Raw genomic sequence first — 16,911 nt, 5'->3', positions numbered from 1 at the left:
TTGCAGTTTTTTTTTTTTTAATATATTTTTCTTGGATATCATAGTGAGATACTATTCTAGAAAGAGTAATGCTATTCTTTTCCCTACGGATGTGGTGTGTTTTAATTATCTTCCTACATTAAGCCAATTTTTTTTTCTTAAAAAAAAAAAAATACTTAAATACATGTAAATAAGTATAATAAATAAGTATGAAAGTTCTTCAAGGCTAATTTTATTGTTGTTTGAAACGCAAGCCTTATTAGCTGGCTTTGGTGAGCCGCACATGCTCCCTCATTCAACAACTCCTCAAACTAAAAGAAAGAAAAAAAAAATGCACATAGCATAGACAAACACAAGCACCAGGTAAACATTCCGGCCGCCGACAGAGAAAATGAGCCGGCTTTGTGAAACGTTCTAACACTTACGCATACGTTTAATAAAGACGAGAGAGGATCGAAAAAAAAAAAAAAAAAGGGGGGGTGGGGGGGTAGAGAAATTGAAGAAACGGTTCCAATGCCACCTCCTCCTTTTAATTATTTTGTTTTGTATGAAAATTGACTAACCCAAATTAATTATATAAATCATCTTTTTATTTACCGGAAAGTAAAAAAATCAACTCAAATAGCTGGGTTACATAAACGTCAAAATCTGGATGTTGCCAAATTTCTTAATTTGTTTAAATCAAAGCAGCAGCAGCAGCAAATTTAAATCCTACCATTTGTGATAACAGAGAAAATTATTAGATTAATGATCTATGTCATATTGTATTTGCAATAATTATATGCATAAACTAGTAAAAAGTTGGGGCCAAGCAAATCCACACCAAAGTGTTTGACATTCTCCGTTGGATGTTTCTGGGCTGAGGTGGCTAACGATTACTTAACTGAAACCCCCTCCGCAAGGCTGATTGGCCGAGTGCTAAGAATATGCTTACGCGTTAGCATCTGCTTGGCTAAGTTTGGCCACCTCCTCATTTGCCTTCTTATTTTTATTTTATTTATTATTATTAATGTCCCAGTATTGTATTCTCGAGATAATATTAAAAAAATACATGAAAAGGAAAAAATAAAAAAGAGAGTAGGACGTGAGATACGGAATGAATCTCGCTAGATAAAAATAATTGGATAATGAAAAATAACATAATTTAATAGGAATTCAAAGTGTTGAAGATAAGCGCGTGGACCACCACCTAACCATATATTACAGGTAATTACTCATCGGCAATTGGAATAGAAGCCTTGAGAAGGTGTTTCTCTAAGCTTAATATTTAGCCCCCCCTTTAATGGCTTAATGGTTAATTCTCTCTCTTCTTAAAATGTTGACTTTTGCGCAACGAAATTGCAGAGCAAAAGCCGAAGCCCCAGAGGCCCATCGATTCTAATTGCTGACGATTTCTGACGAATTGCCACACCTCATGCGGCCCTCCCTCTTATCAATTCTGATATTTTATAATAACGTGATAATCAGGGTGGCCCACAAATCTTCAGCTCCTTTTATATACCCCCAGAACACGAGCCATTCGATTGTCAAGGCGTTGGAGTTCATTGGTGAATATGAGCCATCCGATCTGAAGACTCTGATGTCACGCCCATGGTCATAGACTCATAGTATAGACTATAGAGCGTGAAGCATCACATCGACCGCTAGCAATCCTGTATTTATTAATGTTAATCCTCTTGATTAATATTATAATAGTATAATCAAGTGGGCGCGGCTAGCTATTATTGACAGGGTAAACGATAAAGTATAGACGCAGAATTAGCAGCATACGTAGCTGTAGGCCCCAACAGTGTTTCATGGGTTGAGACAGTTGGCCACCATTCGGACAGACGATGAGATCATCGACAATTTGACAGGCCTCAAGGCAACCACACCTCATGTTCTGATCCCCGTTTTTTTTTTTTTTTTTTTTTTTTTTTAAAAAAAAAAAAATAAAAATTAATTAACGAGTACAGACTATTTAAGAGAAAAAGGTGTGGATCTTGATTCATTAAAAGTCAATTATATTGACTTTTTCATAATGGATTTGGTATTTGAGTTCTATTCATACTTGTCCTTTCCACGCTAACCTCCCCCAGTATTGATCTCTCTCTGTATATATATATATATCTCTCTCTCTTTATAATATGATTCTTTCTGATTTTAGAGTACTTAACCGCGCCTAACTGCTCCCTAACTTCGAACTAACGAACTCAACATTAGAAAGAAAGAAAAGTTACCAAAAGAAGAAAATCTTGGGAAACATTCAATAACCCCTCTTCTCTTTCTCTCTTTCTAGCTCTCTCCCCGCCGGGCGAAAACAAATAAAGAAACCCAAAAGGGAATACAGCTTTGGTAAGCACCAAAATCGTCATATGGCCGGTGAATATATATATTTGACTATGAGTTTGCTTTTAACACTCAGGCACATGCAAAAGAAAGAATCCATAAACGCTTTATTTATGCAGGAATAATAGAACAAAAGTAATTGTTAAAGTATTAATTAAATAATTAAAATTAATTATTTTTATTAATTTAAACTTTTGTGATTAGTGGTAAAGAGCAAATGTTATAACTTACGAGTTTGAGTTTGAATCATTTTTATACGGTAATTCGCATTTCAATTAAATATATAATATATATAAGCTTTAAGTCTCACTTATTAAGAAAAAATTTGAGTATACATGTGAATGGAATGTCTATATAATTAAGTGTAACTATAATTCTATACTTTAATTAAGCTGTGGCTCAAACTCTCTTTCATGTTGTCTCTCTTTCTTTTTATCATATATATCTTTCATGATCTGACAGTAGTTAAATCCAACAATAGAGGGGTGTCAGGAGGTTTTAATATCATATGAAAAATTAAAGAGGGTCTCTCATGTCTGTCTCTCATGAGTCGGCAAGATATGGAAGGCTCGTGTGTGAACATTGATTGCAGTAAACTAGTCTACAATATATATTTTTTTTTTATTCATTTTGTCAATGTTCCATAATTTTCCCGAGGTATGACATTCTACACACAAATCATACATCCATCCATCCAAATATAGCCTGCAATAAAAATTGTCGGACTACCACAACCTAAGACTGCTAATTCGCTGGTCTCTGACTCTGCATTTACAACGACGTTGCTTCTTTGCGGGTGCAAGAGAGAGTGCAAATTTATCCAATGTAGTTGACAACAATTGAACAAAATGCAACCTCGTAGTCATATCTACTTGCAATATAAACGAAGCCCAATGGACAAAAATTACCCTAATTTTTAAGCCCAGCTTAAGCTGCACTAAACAAGCTACGCACTTGGTCCAAAAAATAAAAAATTACAAAATTATTGAAGCATATTTTTGAATGACCGAACTAACGATGGAGCTTGATCCTGCAAAACATGGAAAAAAGAAGTTACTAGAAATTGCCGGTCTCGAAGGACCGGAGGAACCTCTAGTATTTGAAACTTTGAGTCAATAAATGATTCTACAAGAGAAAATTGAATGAAGAGAGTAAGAGATAAGAAATGATCAAAATCATCAAATGATGTGAGTACTTAGGGATATGTGCTCCTTTTTTATGGGAGGCACCATGGAGGTGGTGGTGATCCCTTGGATTCTTGCCACTTGATGGGCTTATAGCCCTCTTATTCTTTTTATGTTAGGATTGCTTGAAAGAGCCTTAAGTAATTATTTATTGTATTACCAAAAACAAAAGGCAAGATTCTGTTATGTAATTAGAAAAATGCAATATATACTTCCAAGTGCTCATTCACTTAGATGACAATAAAAATTACCGTTACGTGTTATATCTACTTTCATTTGTTATTTTATCAAATAATAATTTTTTTTGATATGCCACCCTCGAAAATAGGCATGACACTTCTCTATGTAGTCAAATTAGAACATGATCTCCTACGACAACAGGAATTATTGCCAACGTGGGAGAAAGAATTAAGGTTGTGATAAAGGTTTAAATTACTATTTATCTTAAAAGTTTAAGCTAAATAAAAAAAAATAAAAATTTAATCATTTAATTAATAAATTTAACAAGTTGAAACCACGTAAAATTAATGAATCAGCAAAGAATGTCTGAAAAGGGCAGTCCATGATTGAATGACATAATGCCATAAATTCGACTTTTAGTAAATTAGATAGTAGAAAAACCTCCAAAAAAAAATAAATTCAGAAAAGAGAAGAGACAAATCTGCTCAACAAAACATGAATGACGTTACCATAAGTATAACCTCAATTAATTTAAGAACAACCAAAGCTCTGTAAACTACATGTTATAAATAAATCCACTCCTCTAACAATTGGTGTTAAAATGGACCGAAAAATAGTCATGTGTTGCACATGTGAAGTGGTAGTTGAAGGAGTCAAGTGTCACTTTCTAAAGTTTGGTACTCTTAAGTGCCATAAAGTGTATTTTCCCCCAAATAAAATTGTTTCTAGTTTCTGCTTTAACATTCCTTTTCCATGCTATGCTATGAATCCTCCAGAAGTTAACAAAACAAATGCTTTCTGGGAGAAAAATAAAAGGTAGGTGCCATAACACATCGAGACATCAACACAATAATTGGGCTGCATTCTACTACATTGGTTTAATGTAAGAGATCGATGCAAGATGTTTTGAATTAGATCAGGAAGTTTGAAGCAGATATTGGCGATTATTTTTTATATAATAGATATCATAAAAACTTGTATTGAATTACAGAGATTTTCACGCATAGTGAACATAGAAACACAAACACACTCACAAAGAGAACAAGCAGATTCCTCCCAACTCATTATTTTTTTAAAAACACACACACACACACACACACACACAATACAGCTTTCAGGCATGGCAACGGCACTGCACAGAGATCCTGCATTTAGCACCAAAGGGAAATATTAGGGAAAAAGGAAAGAAAGAAAAATGAATATTTTTTTTTTTACCCCCAGAGACAATTGAAGCAGAAATGCCAAGGGTTCAGCTTATCAAACTACAAACATCTTGGGGGGCGGGACTCTTGTTATTAGAGTTATAGAAGTTTGTAGAGATTCAATCAAGATCTGAGAAGCTATAGAAGTTTCACTAGATAGGAGAAAAAACAACGGGAATGAATATCATTTCCTTGCATTTCATGTGTTGAGAAACTTACAGTAGGGAATGATCTTCCAATGCTGGTTATCCCCTTTGTTCCACTGCCACAACACTATGGTAGTGCCATCATGCACACCTCCAGATTTCTTATCACCATGAAAAGCATCCACATTAAGTCGAATGTTATTAACCATTCTTATAGCTCGGAAACTGCCACCTAAGTCCTTGCTCTCAGTCCACAGGATGGACTCGTCAAGAGCATCAGCACTATAAGGTATCAACTGCACCTGCAATTGAATTAGAACAAAATTGAAGATGAGAACCTAATAATTACTGTAAAGTGCACACATAGAAACACATGCAGAGAATGGAATAGACTATCATGAGGATGCCCTTTTTTGCTATGCATAAGCTAACTCCCTTGATTGTCTACTTATGAAACAAATTGCAACGCACACATCCCGTCATTATGTAGGGGAGGAATGCTAGATATCCAAACATTTTTTTTTCAAAATTTGGTTCCAATCTGATGTGTCACAATCCCATAAGATCTATCATTTTGGGAAGTGTGCCACAATCTCATAGGATTGTGACACATCAGATTGGAACCAAATTCTGAAAAAAAGTGTTGGGATGTCTAGCATTTCTCTATGTAGGGACCCATTTGTAGATCCCAAATGCAATATTTCAAACTTGAATCTCGATTTAATTTTGGTCACACATTCCATTCAAAGTAAAGGAGGTAATGGGTCGGATGAAAGTAAAAATTATTGTTTCACCCTTGCGTTAAATTTGAGCCAAAATTTATATATAGGGACAGGTGAGCCCCTACATTGTAAAGTGGGTGCAGGAGCATGCCAGATCAGGAGAGAACTCATAATACCCACTGCACTCAAATCAAATTTGGAATGGGAAATTAGGTACAGGGGTGGGAAGGTCTAAACTTGTTTCTGCATTTCAGGTGCACAAATTGAAAGCCCTTTAAAACCTATTGTATCAGAAGGTGATTAAAAACTGTGGTCATGAACAGCAATCACTTAAGTATATACAACACAAAAACAAACGTGAGATTTTGACAACTACTTTCAACAGTTGTCAATCTCACAATAGCAGAAAAGAGGAGATATATATGAGATGAGAGACAGAGGGAAAGATATCAAACTTTTTCCTGGAAGCATGATTTCTGCAAACGTGACATAGTAGGCAAATCCTTGGGCTGAGAGAACTTAAAAACATACCGAATTGTGCAATGTAAGGAACTTCCAGTCCTGAAGTTCACATATTACAGTCCTGAACTTCCAGGACCAACCAACGTCTCTGCTTTATCACTTTATCCGAAAAACTTCCCAAAAATCGTAACTGAATACAACATAGAAGGTGTATTTCTGTTTATTCTCAGCATTTCTTTCTAATCAGATGATATATCAGAAGGAGAAGAAACCATTGAATAAATGAGAAGAACACTGCAGATTGAAAAGAGTAGTGGCTCTTAAACCTATAATGTTGAAACATTTGAAAAAAAAAAAAAAATCTTTGTCCCACATTGAAAGAAGCAATTGCTAATTTGTTTAAAACCAACTAACCCTCCCACCTCTCAAAGAAAGAGGGATATGAAACAAAGAACATCAATTCCTGAAGGCTTTCAATGGCACAGGACCAAAAGACCAAAGTGCAATGTGAGCGAGCATACGGATTGTCATTTCGGATCAACAAGCATAGTCAATATAAACCTTCTTCCTAGAAGTGGTATTAGGTATATTTTGGATACAACATCAACCTTTTTGGCTTTTTCTCTTCATAGATAAGCCACACCTTTCCCTTCTTCTTCTTCTTCTTCCTTTTTTAAAAAAGAAAAGAAAAGAAAAGAAAAGAAAAAAGGCCAATGAAACTCTGATTTGCCAATTAGCATGCTAGAGGATTTGACCTAATACTGAGGATACTAATTTTTGACAGATCAGTGGTACCACCAAATTAAGATAGACAAAGAGCATATGAAATAAGGTGGCAGAACCAAAATGTCAACGTAGAAATAGGATCAGAGCTACTTTGATTTAATATAGATATCTTACAGGATGAGTGGCCCCAATGGAGTGCTTGATGGCCTGACCAGTGGCTTTGTTAACAAGAGCAAAGCAGGGAAACCCCTCTTCATCCTTCACCCTTGTGCTGTACTTCTCATCTTTGTACCAGTGCTGAAACCAAACCCAGATGAAAATAAGTAAAGATAAACATACTTAAACAGCCAGATCAAAGCAAACCAAATGTTAGCGTACGATATAATGAAGTAAATAGGGAGAGATGAAGTGAAGAGTGTGTGAGACAAACCTGGAAGTCATCGGACGGCTCAGATGTGGCAAGAATGACATGGCCATCTCGGATAGTGAGGGAGTAGTTGGGATCGGCCTTGGAGAAGACCCTGAAAGTCCGTTTGTTGGAGAGGTCAGAGGTAGGAGACTGGTGGGTTTCATGGTGAAGGAAGGAGGGTAAATGCGGACGATGGGTATGATGGGTTTGAGAATCATGAGCAACATGTTCCACATTAGTAGTAGTATAAGCAGGAGGTGGTGGTTCAGAATCTGATGGAAAAGCAGAGTAGCTATTGAATTCTTGGGAGGTGGGTGGAGGTGGTGGTGGACGAGATTCTGTTGGAAAAGTAGAGTAGCTATCGAATTCTTGGGAGTGGGGTGGAGGTGGTGGTGGACGAGATTCTGATGGAAAAACAGAGTAGCGATCGAATTCTTGGGAGTGGGGTGGAGGTGGTGGTGGACGAGATTCTGATGGAAAAACAGAGTAGCGATCGAATTCTTGGGAGTGGGGTGGAGGTGGTGGCACGTGGGAGGTGTGGTAGGCGTGGGTAAGGTGAGGTGGTGGTTCATCTTCCCCGTAATATGATGGAGGAGGTCGTGGAGGTGGTGGGTCATCAAAGGCAGTTGTTCCTGGAGGTGGGTAATTCTCCCCTCTTTGTTCATCGTCGTCATCATCATCATCCCTCCGTCGGTGGTGGTGGGTGTGAGACTGATGCCCAGATGGGAACTCCATCATGCGCTCTGATTTTTTCTTTTCTTTTCTAGAATTCCAAAGTAAATGATCTAAACTCTTGGCCGGTTTTAAAAGGTGAGGGAACGCACTTTCTCAGATAAAGAATGATTTATTATTATTATTATTATAAAGTTATATAAATTAATTTAATTCGAATCATTTAATTAAATAGATCAGATTCTTCAATTCTAATCAGTTAATTCTGAGTAAAGCTCGTGTCGGACTCGGTGGTCGTATAAAAATTACCAACTTAAATATCACATGTCATGTTCAGATTGTATCGAAGTATATGTATACGATTAAATAGGTCAAATTCTAATTAAGCTTATTTAATTAAATAGGTTAAGCACTTTCATCTTAATCTGCGAATTTCATTTTGAATTTTAATTAAGTTTACGAACTTTGTAAAAAAAAATTCAGCTTTAATTTTTTCTTCTCAGTCTCTCATAAATGTAGTTCTATTTTGTGCTCCCACTTGGTATTCGGATCCTATCAAGTTCAAATGTACATGAAAGGGATCCGATTAGTGTTTTTTTAGAGGTATAATTGCCTTTATAAATATAAAAAGACAATTATACACTTAAAAAGACACTAACCGGAGAGGATCATTCCCCCCCTGCCCTTGCCACTCACATTTATTTATAGGCCAACCAGGTCCGCAGTATGTGATAGCAGCATTATTTACTTACTACTGTTCAGAAAAAGTTAGAGAAAAAAGAAAAAAAAGAAAAAGAAAAGGAACACATACTAATTACAGTATGTAATTAGCAAAGATTACCTTGAACAGTTGACCCACAGTTGCAGACTCTCAACTACTACACCAGGACCTTATTTGGGTTAGATCAATTATTTGCTTTTGTAAAAGATTAGAAAACTTTTTTCTTCATCTGAATCTCATAATTCATAATGAATGATTCTTGAAAAATACAACAAAAGCTTGAGGATGAAAATTATAAAAATTTGCCCAATATATATACGTGTGACTTTTAGTAATTTCTTATTAGGATCTATTGGAATTTCAACAGGACAAGCAATCAGCCAGAAGACCCATGTTTTCTGACAAAAGAAATAGGCAAATACATACTTCTTCTAAGGTTAATTGCTACCTAACCCAGATTTAGCAACTTCTCAATCCCCAAAAAATTATTTGAGTTTTCCCAAATTCTTTGTATGAAATCTTGCTACAAAAATTGTTTCAATTGAGTAATGACTCTTGACTCGATCATCTCCGGTAATTAACTATAGTATTTTCTACGTATAGCTAGCACACATAAAACATAGCCTATGTACACTAGTATATGGAAAGTGAAATAACGAACGACCGATTGTTCCATATAAACTTCCTCGACTATGTAATTCTCCATTAAAAAGGTATTTTTAACATCTAATTGAAAAAAAAAATGGCAAATGGAGATTATCAACCAAAAAAATAAGTACATTAACAAAAGAAATTTTGGCAACTGAAAAAAAAATAGAAAAAGAAAAAAAAAAGTCTCATCATAATCAATACAATACGTCTGTGTATATCCCTAATTAGCAATCAAACGAGCTTTCAATCCTTCAATTGAACTATCAGGATTAAACTTAACCGTGTAAACACATTCGCTACGGCGCCCAATAGTCTATTTATCAAGTAAGTAGCATTGGAACCAACTCCCATGTATGTCCCATTTTGATGCAAGGGCGCAATTTCCAATTCCATAGCTTGCCTTCTATGGATATAAATAAATCAGTTTGTTTGACAACTTGCTCGATACTTACCCAGTTTAGCCCGATCCAAACTCGATATTGTAGAAACTCGCTTGTTACTATAGAAACCCGTTCGATTAGTAAATGATACATACATGACTCGTTCGACAAAACTCGATAGGGGCTTGTGAGCTTATCTCATTTAAAACTCAACCGGATCACTCGCCCAACTAGTTAGTCCGACTCGTTAGTTCGTTCATATCTCTTATATATTACTAAAAATGAGTTATGAAAATTTAAGCATGAATATTAATAATTAAGTAATATATGTTATATATGTTACTTAATATTTATATGTGTGTATTAGTTAACATGCTAACTAGTTAGTTCATAAACTAACATATTACCTAGTTAATTAACATATACTAAGTAAATGTAATTAACTATATGTTACTTGATATTTTTATATATATATATATATACTAAATAAGCATATAGTATACTAGCTAAGTAAATATTATATTACATATTAATTATAATACTTTGATAATAATATTTAGTATGTTAAGCTAACATATTAAGTTATTAATAGTTAGTATAGAGGTTATTCACAAACTCGCGCTTGAACTCTGCTTTGATTACACATTGAAAAATTTAATAGTCTACCTCGAGCTTTAGTTGAGCAAAGCTTGTCGAGTAACTCGGTTTGGCTTGGCTCGAATGTCATTCTCAACGAGTTTGAGCTTGAGCTCAAGCTCGCCTGAGTTTTAAATGAGCCGAGCTTGAACACGCATTTTATAGCTCGGCTTCAAGCTCGGCTCGAACTCGAGCTCTACTATTTAAGCTCGACTTATAAACAAGCTAGTTTTGAAATTTTAAAACTCAACTCGGCTCGGCTCGAATATATCCCTACGGCTCCAACCATAGTAGATAATGCATTAAGTACTGTCTTTGGGATAGAAACACTAGAAAGATGAGAAGTAAAGCAAGGAAGAGCATTTAGAATTTTAATGGTCTATTTGGGTTTGCGATTTAAAAATACAATTAAGCATTTGGTAAAATCGCATTTTGGCTCACTAAAAAAAAAAAAAACCTGTCGTTAGTCACGTGGATGTGGGTCATCTGCGTCGCTAACGGGTCGCCACGTGACTAATCATGTTGGCACTAAATGAAAATTAGCGATGTGACATTTTTAACATGTGGTTATTTAATGACATGGCACTTTAGCCGCATGCCATTAGCATGTCACTAAAATAGTGACGTGGCGAATTAAGCCATGTTGCTAAAATCATTTTTTTGTAATATATTTTTTTGAATATTAATTCTGGGGAGGGCCGTCGAGGTATGGGGAGGGCAGTGGTTCTAGAACCCGCGAGGGACGGCGAGATCCAGTGAGGAATGGCGAGATCCGGTGAGGAACGACAAAACTAGATCTCCTTTCTCTGTGCCGACGCCGAAGTAGCCAGCAAGATTTGGCCTGGATTTCCTCTCCCTGCGACGATGCCTATGTCGCTAGCGAGATCCGGCCTGGATCTCCTCTCTGTCCATGTCGAGGTCACCAACATCATCTCCTCTTTGTCGACGCCAAAAAAAAAGAATCACAAAGATTCAACCAAAAAAAAAAAAAAAAGAATCACAAAGAAAGGATGCAGAGACCCAAAAAAATAAAAATGATAAAATGTCTCCAACAAAAAAAAAAAAAAGAACAAAAAGAAAAAAGAAAAAAAGTGATTTGTTTAATTATAAGTGCTTTTATTTTAACGTGGAGGGATAAAAGAGAGAGATAAAGCAGATAAAAGAGAGATAAAGGAGGGAAATTAGAAACGCGTTGGAAGGAAAATTCCTCCAACGCGTTTCGGATATGCAAATAATTTCAAATTGGCGACGTGCCACCTTTGACACGTCTTTAAATAACGACGTGGCAAATATACCATGTCACTAAATGTTTTTAATTTTGAAAAAGTTTAAATAACAATTAGCGAAGTGCCATATTTGCACGTCACCAATTAGTGACATGGCATCTTTGACGCGTGACAAAATAGTGACGTGATAACTTTGATGGGTCACTAGTTGGCAACGTGTCAAATTCACAGGCCACGAAATTTTCAGATCATTGAAAGAAAATAAAATAAAAATAGTGACATGGTTTATTTGTCACGTCACTAATCAGCGACATGTCAATAATTCACGTAACTAATTGGTGACGTTTCAATAATCCATGTCACTAATTAGCAACGTGGCACATTTCGCGACATGCCACTTTTGAACACGTCATTAATTAGCGACGTGATAAATTACCCATATGGTGAAATCGCGACGTGGCTACAGTTCCAATTACTGTACCCATGTGGCAAAATGAAAGTTTTTTTTTTTGTTTTGGTAATGGCTTTTTAAAATCACAGTTTATTCTTTAAAATTATGTGTTTTCAAAAAAACACCCATTGCTTGTGATGTGAAAACGCAAAAAAATTACGTTTTAAAATTGCGATTTTTTAAAAATACAATAGCAAACAATTCATTTTTTGCAATTTAGTTTAAAATCATACTTTTGTTTACGAAATCATTAGGGGTGTACATATGGACGGATATTAACCGCATGCATATACTATTCGCACATACTCTCTAACAGCTATCCACTATCCACACATGCGAAAGCGGATAACAAAATCCACTATTCAGAAGTGCGGATGCGTATAACAGTTTTAGTGGATGCAGTTAATTAACCGCATCCATATACTCTTTATATCTAATATCTATTTTTTATATTTTGGAGTAATTACATTTTCTCCCATTAACTACAAACTTTTGCGCAAGTTCCCTACTCTTCGCCACCTTCATTTTCTTAATCCTTACCTACACAAATGGCAGAGAAGCCCAAAGTCACTTTGGCCTCTAGTTTTCACGGTGCTTTTCTCATCGCTCTCATCACTCTCAATTGTTTTCTGCTAAACCAACGTCCAAGAGGCCAAATACGACCCATAGAGAACTAGTGGACTCGTGCATAACAGTCAAATTTGCAGTTAAATTCCATTTCTTTGCTGAGAAATAGATACAGATAAAAACATATATATTTTAGGAAAAAAAATTACCAGTACACACACACACAGAGAGAGAGAGAGAGAGAGAGAGAGAGAGAGAGAGAGAGAGAGAGAGAGAGAGAGAGAGAGAGAGAGAGAGAGAGAGAGAGAGAGATTGGACAATGGTGAGGAAAAAGAAAGATGAGCAAGTGCGTCTTGGCATTGGAGTTGAAGTTGCTTTGAGGGTCCATGCTACCTTTAATTTAGAGAGGCTGCGCATGTTGATCCGGCTGCTCGAGTTGCTCGTTCCATTGTTGAGCTCATAAAAAAGATTACGTCTTCTTCTTTATCATCACCTAAGGCTTCTCTGCCATGAACTTTTTACCTCAGGTGATGCTTATGATGATGTTATTGAGCTAGAAAAACAGTTTGCCTTGCTAAGCTTTGCCTAGGTGCTTGCATCTATCATCTTTGGAGACAAAGAAATGCCCTGCTTCGTGGTAACTTCCCTCGGTCCGAGGAAGCTATTGTCAGCCAGATAAGATGGGAGGTGCGTTCCAGGATTTTGGCTAGGAAATCGGTTCAGATTGACGATAAGGACAGGCCTCTTATTCACTGTTGGAACCTCCATTCACTTTTGTAAATGTTTGGTTCTGTTTGTACTCGTAGGGGGTTTTAGTCTCTGCTGTTTGTCCCTTTTGGAGTGTTGTTTTGATGGTTTTAGCAACTGTTGCTGCTTGTAGTGCTGTTTTCCTTGTTGTTGGGTTGGGTTTGTGTATCCAGTGTTTACTGGAGTGACTTTGTTTCAGTTGAGTTTTGTGCTATAAAAGTTTTAATTCATCCATAAAAAAACAGTTAGCCAGCTGCTCCCCCTTCATGTAAAGGCTAACTAAGTTCAAAATATTGTCCAATAGTTTTGTAAGTCTTTGTCTGTTCCATGCATATCTTTGTGTTTGATTGCATGCGGGTAAGAAGGGAGAAGATCACAGTTTATGACACCATTTTAAAGTTGGCTCGAGAGAATCCTCCACAGTTTATCAGTTGTCAATAAAGATTAAGGAAAATACAATATCAACATTCTCGTTCGGAGCCAATTGATGCTAAAATGGCAGTTTTTTCCGGTTGCTCTGTTTGCCCCTGTTTTGGTATTCAGTTTGTCCAGTTGCTATTTGTTGTTTGGTTTCCGTCGTATGCATCCCAATCTGGTGATTTTCGGTGGATAAACCACAACTTGGCTGAAAAACTGGGTTGTTAATGCTATGGAGGTTTTCTCTAGGCTGATGAAGGAGTATACTAGAGAAGGATCAGGTTTTAAGGTCCATTACAGGTGCTCTCGAATGAACTTAACTCATCTCTGTTTTGCGGATGACTTGTTGCTTTTTTCTGATGCAAATTTGTCTTCCATATCCATCATTAAAGCAGCTTTGAGAGAGTTTGAATTGTTGTCAGGATTAAAAGCTAATCCTTCAAAGAGCTTTCTGTTCTGCTCTGGTGTTTCGGAAAAAATAAAAATTTCTCTTTTGTCTGAGCTGCAAATGGGGGAGGGTCATCTTCCAGTTCATTATCTTGGAGTCCCTCTTATATCCTTTAAGTTGTCGGCTGCAGATTGCAAAGTTCTCCTTGATAAAATTGCTGGCCGCATAGATTCATGGTCTTCTAGTCTTCTAGAAAGCTATCTTTTGCAGGAAGGTTGCAACTCCTTTCTTCTATTCTTTACAGCATTCAAGTATATTGGTCTAGCATTTTTATCCTTCCTAATAGAATTCTTAAGGATATTAATCAGAAATTCAGTCGGTTTTTATGGAATGTAAATTATGGAAATGCTGCTAAGGCTAAAGTGTCTTGGACTGATATTTGTTTTCCTAAGAAGGAAGGGGGTTTGGGGCTGAAAGATGTGGAGATTTGGAATATTTCTTCCATGATGAGGCATATTTGGAGTATTTTTGCTCAATATGGTTCTATATGGGTGGCTTGGGTTCAAAAATACTTGTTGAAAGGGAAGAGCTTCTTGTGTGTGAGCGTCCCTAACAATAGTTCATGGTGTTGGAGGAAATTGCTAAATCTGCGAGGCCTAGCAAGGGGTTTTCTCAAATTTGAAGTGGGCATAGGCAGCAATATTAATCTATGGGTGGATGCTTGGCATCCTTTTGGTGCTTTAGTAGACAAGTTTGGCTATAGAGTTATATATGACTCACTTAGAGCACTAGTAGCAGATGCCCTATAAGTAGTTCTATTCCCTAAAATAAGGAAAATTTGAAAAAAAATTACAAAAAAACAAGCCACAGTAGTTGCCCTATTTTAGGGCTCCATGCTTGGGTAGCTACAGTGCTACCCAATACATTGGGTAGCACTGTAGCTACCCAATCCCTTATTTTAATAAAAAAAAAACTCTCTCTCCTCTCTGGCTCTACCCTTCACGCAGAGGAACTTGACTTCGACTTGAACAACTTTTGTCCAAGAATGATGTTCCCTGTTGCACTCTTCCTCTTCTTGTTCCTCTCTCTTCGCTTCTCTATCCTCCTGACTGCGTGTCTGTTGTATTCACTGTTCTCCGCCGCGTCTCAGCCTCCAAATCTGACGTGTTCCTCTTTCAACAATGGTAGAAACCAGACTAGTGCTGAGATGGGTTTGGACGCTGGGATTTAGGCAAATTGGGGTCCCGGATGAACTGGACCTGGGAGAAAAAGACAGCCACGATTTTGATCGAGAGAAATTGAGAAGAAGATGAAGAAGGGGTGTTGTGTTGAAGAAGAAGACGAAGAATGGGTGTTGGAAGGGACAAACAAGACGTTGATGAGAGAGAAATTGAGAAAAAAATGCTTTTGAATAAAGTTAAAAAAGAAAGAAAAAGAAAGTAAAAGTAAAAGGTAAGAAAAATATTATTTTAATATATAGGGAAAGATAAAGGGAAACTGTTGTGGGGTGTTTTTATATAGGGAGAAAAAAAAATGGTTTGATTCCCTAAATTTTCCCTAAAATAGGGAAAATGGTTGGGAATCTGCTGCTAGTGCTCTTAGCAAGCTAGAGGCTAAATTGGAGTCGGTCCTAAAGCAAGGAGAGTGGTGTTGGAGACCTGCTCGTTCTGAGGAGCTTGTTGCTATTGAAAGTAGGCTGTCGGATGTACCTATAGGAGTTGTTGATAAGCCTATATGGACTATTGGCATGGTAGGTCTGATACTTATGTTTGTGCAGATACCTGGAATTATCTTAGGAAGGAAAAAAAACAATTGTGAGTCGGTGGAAGCTAGTATGGCATCAACTTGCTATTCCAAAGCAAGCCTTCATCCTTTGGTTAGCTGTCAATAACAAGCTTTCTACTGGAGACCGTATGCTTGCTTGAGGATTTATGGGTGATACTAGTTGTGTATTTTGTAGGGGTGGAACTGAAAGCCGAGACATCCTTCTTTTCCTATGTGGTTTCAGTTCAAGAATCTGGAAAAAATGTCTAAAGCGTTGTGATGTTTTGTACCCTACTACAAATTGGATGAGGTAATTGATGAAGGCTGCCGCAGCTGGAAGGATAAGAGCTTAAAGGGGTCCTTATGTAGATTGAGCTTTAGTGCTACTGTATACAACATTTGGAGAGCTAGAAATGAGATAAAGTTTGGAGGGCAACCTCGTACTGAAGAGCAGATCCTGAAGCAGATTTTTTGGAAAATTCGGTGCAAGATTTTTGGAATAAGAAAATTTCAGAAGAATATGGAGAATATCAGCCTATGCCATAAATGGAATGTTGATACTAATATGCTGATTTAGTTGAGTTGGGTGTTTTGGTGTTGTTTTTGTTTCTTAGTTTTTGAATTCTGGTTGAATGCCTAGAGTTCTTTTTGGTTGTAACGTTGTGTTCGGTTGAACATTTTGTACAGTTGATTCTTTTGTCTATATATAGTTCTACTCATTCTTTCAAAAAAAAAAAAAAACTGGGTTGTTAAGTCTCCAAATCTCCTTGTTGATAAAAAAATGGATTGTTAAGCTCTGCTCAAACTAAATTCTGGCACTCAAAGAGCGATTCCCTGACTATGCTCATTGTTTCATTTATTAAATAGAGGGACTGACATATTGTTTGATGAGAGAAGTCAATTGATTCTTTTTTTTTTTTTTAATATCTTGTTTCTCTCTACAGGTCTGTGAT

The 16,911-nt window shown here is 36.6% G+C and overlaps 1 protein-coding gene across 1 annotated transcript; it reads right to left on the bottom strand.

The window, feature by feature from the left end:
• Positions 1–4,595: 4,595 nt before the first annotated feature.
• LOC133872814 (ricin B-like lectin EULS3) lies at positions 4,596–8,132 on the bottom strand. The gene is made up of 4 exons (XM_062310427.1): positions 7,360–8,132; positions 7,104–7,226; positions 5,093–5,321; positions 4,596–4,816 (listed from the first exon to the last, which is right to left on the bottom strand). Coding segments are annotated over exons 1-4 (1,071 nt in total). The 5' UTR covers positions 8,077–8,132; the 3' UTR covers positions 4,596–4,814.
• Positions 8,133–16,911: the final 8,779 nt, after the last annotated feature.

The sequence above is a fragment of the Alnus glutinosa genome, chromosome 7 (assembly GCF_958979055.1).
Source record: "Alnus glutinosa chromosome 7, dhAlnGlut1.1, whole genome shotgun sequence".
NCBI classification, from domain to species: Eukaryota; Viridiplantae; Streptophyta; class Magnoliopsida; order Fagales; family Betulaceae; genus Alnus; species Alnus glutinosa.
Note: the sequence above shows the minus strand (reverse complement) of the source record. Positions and strands in the feature narration are given on the sequence as shown.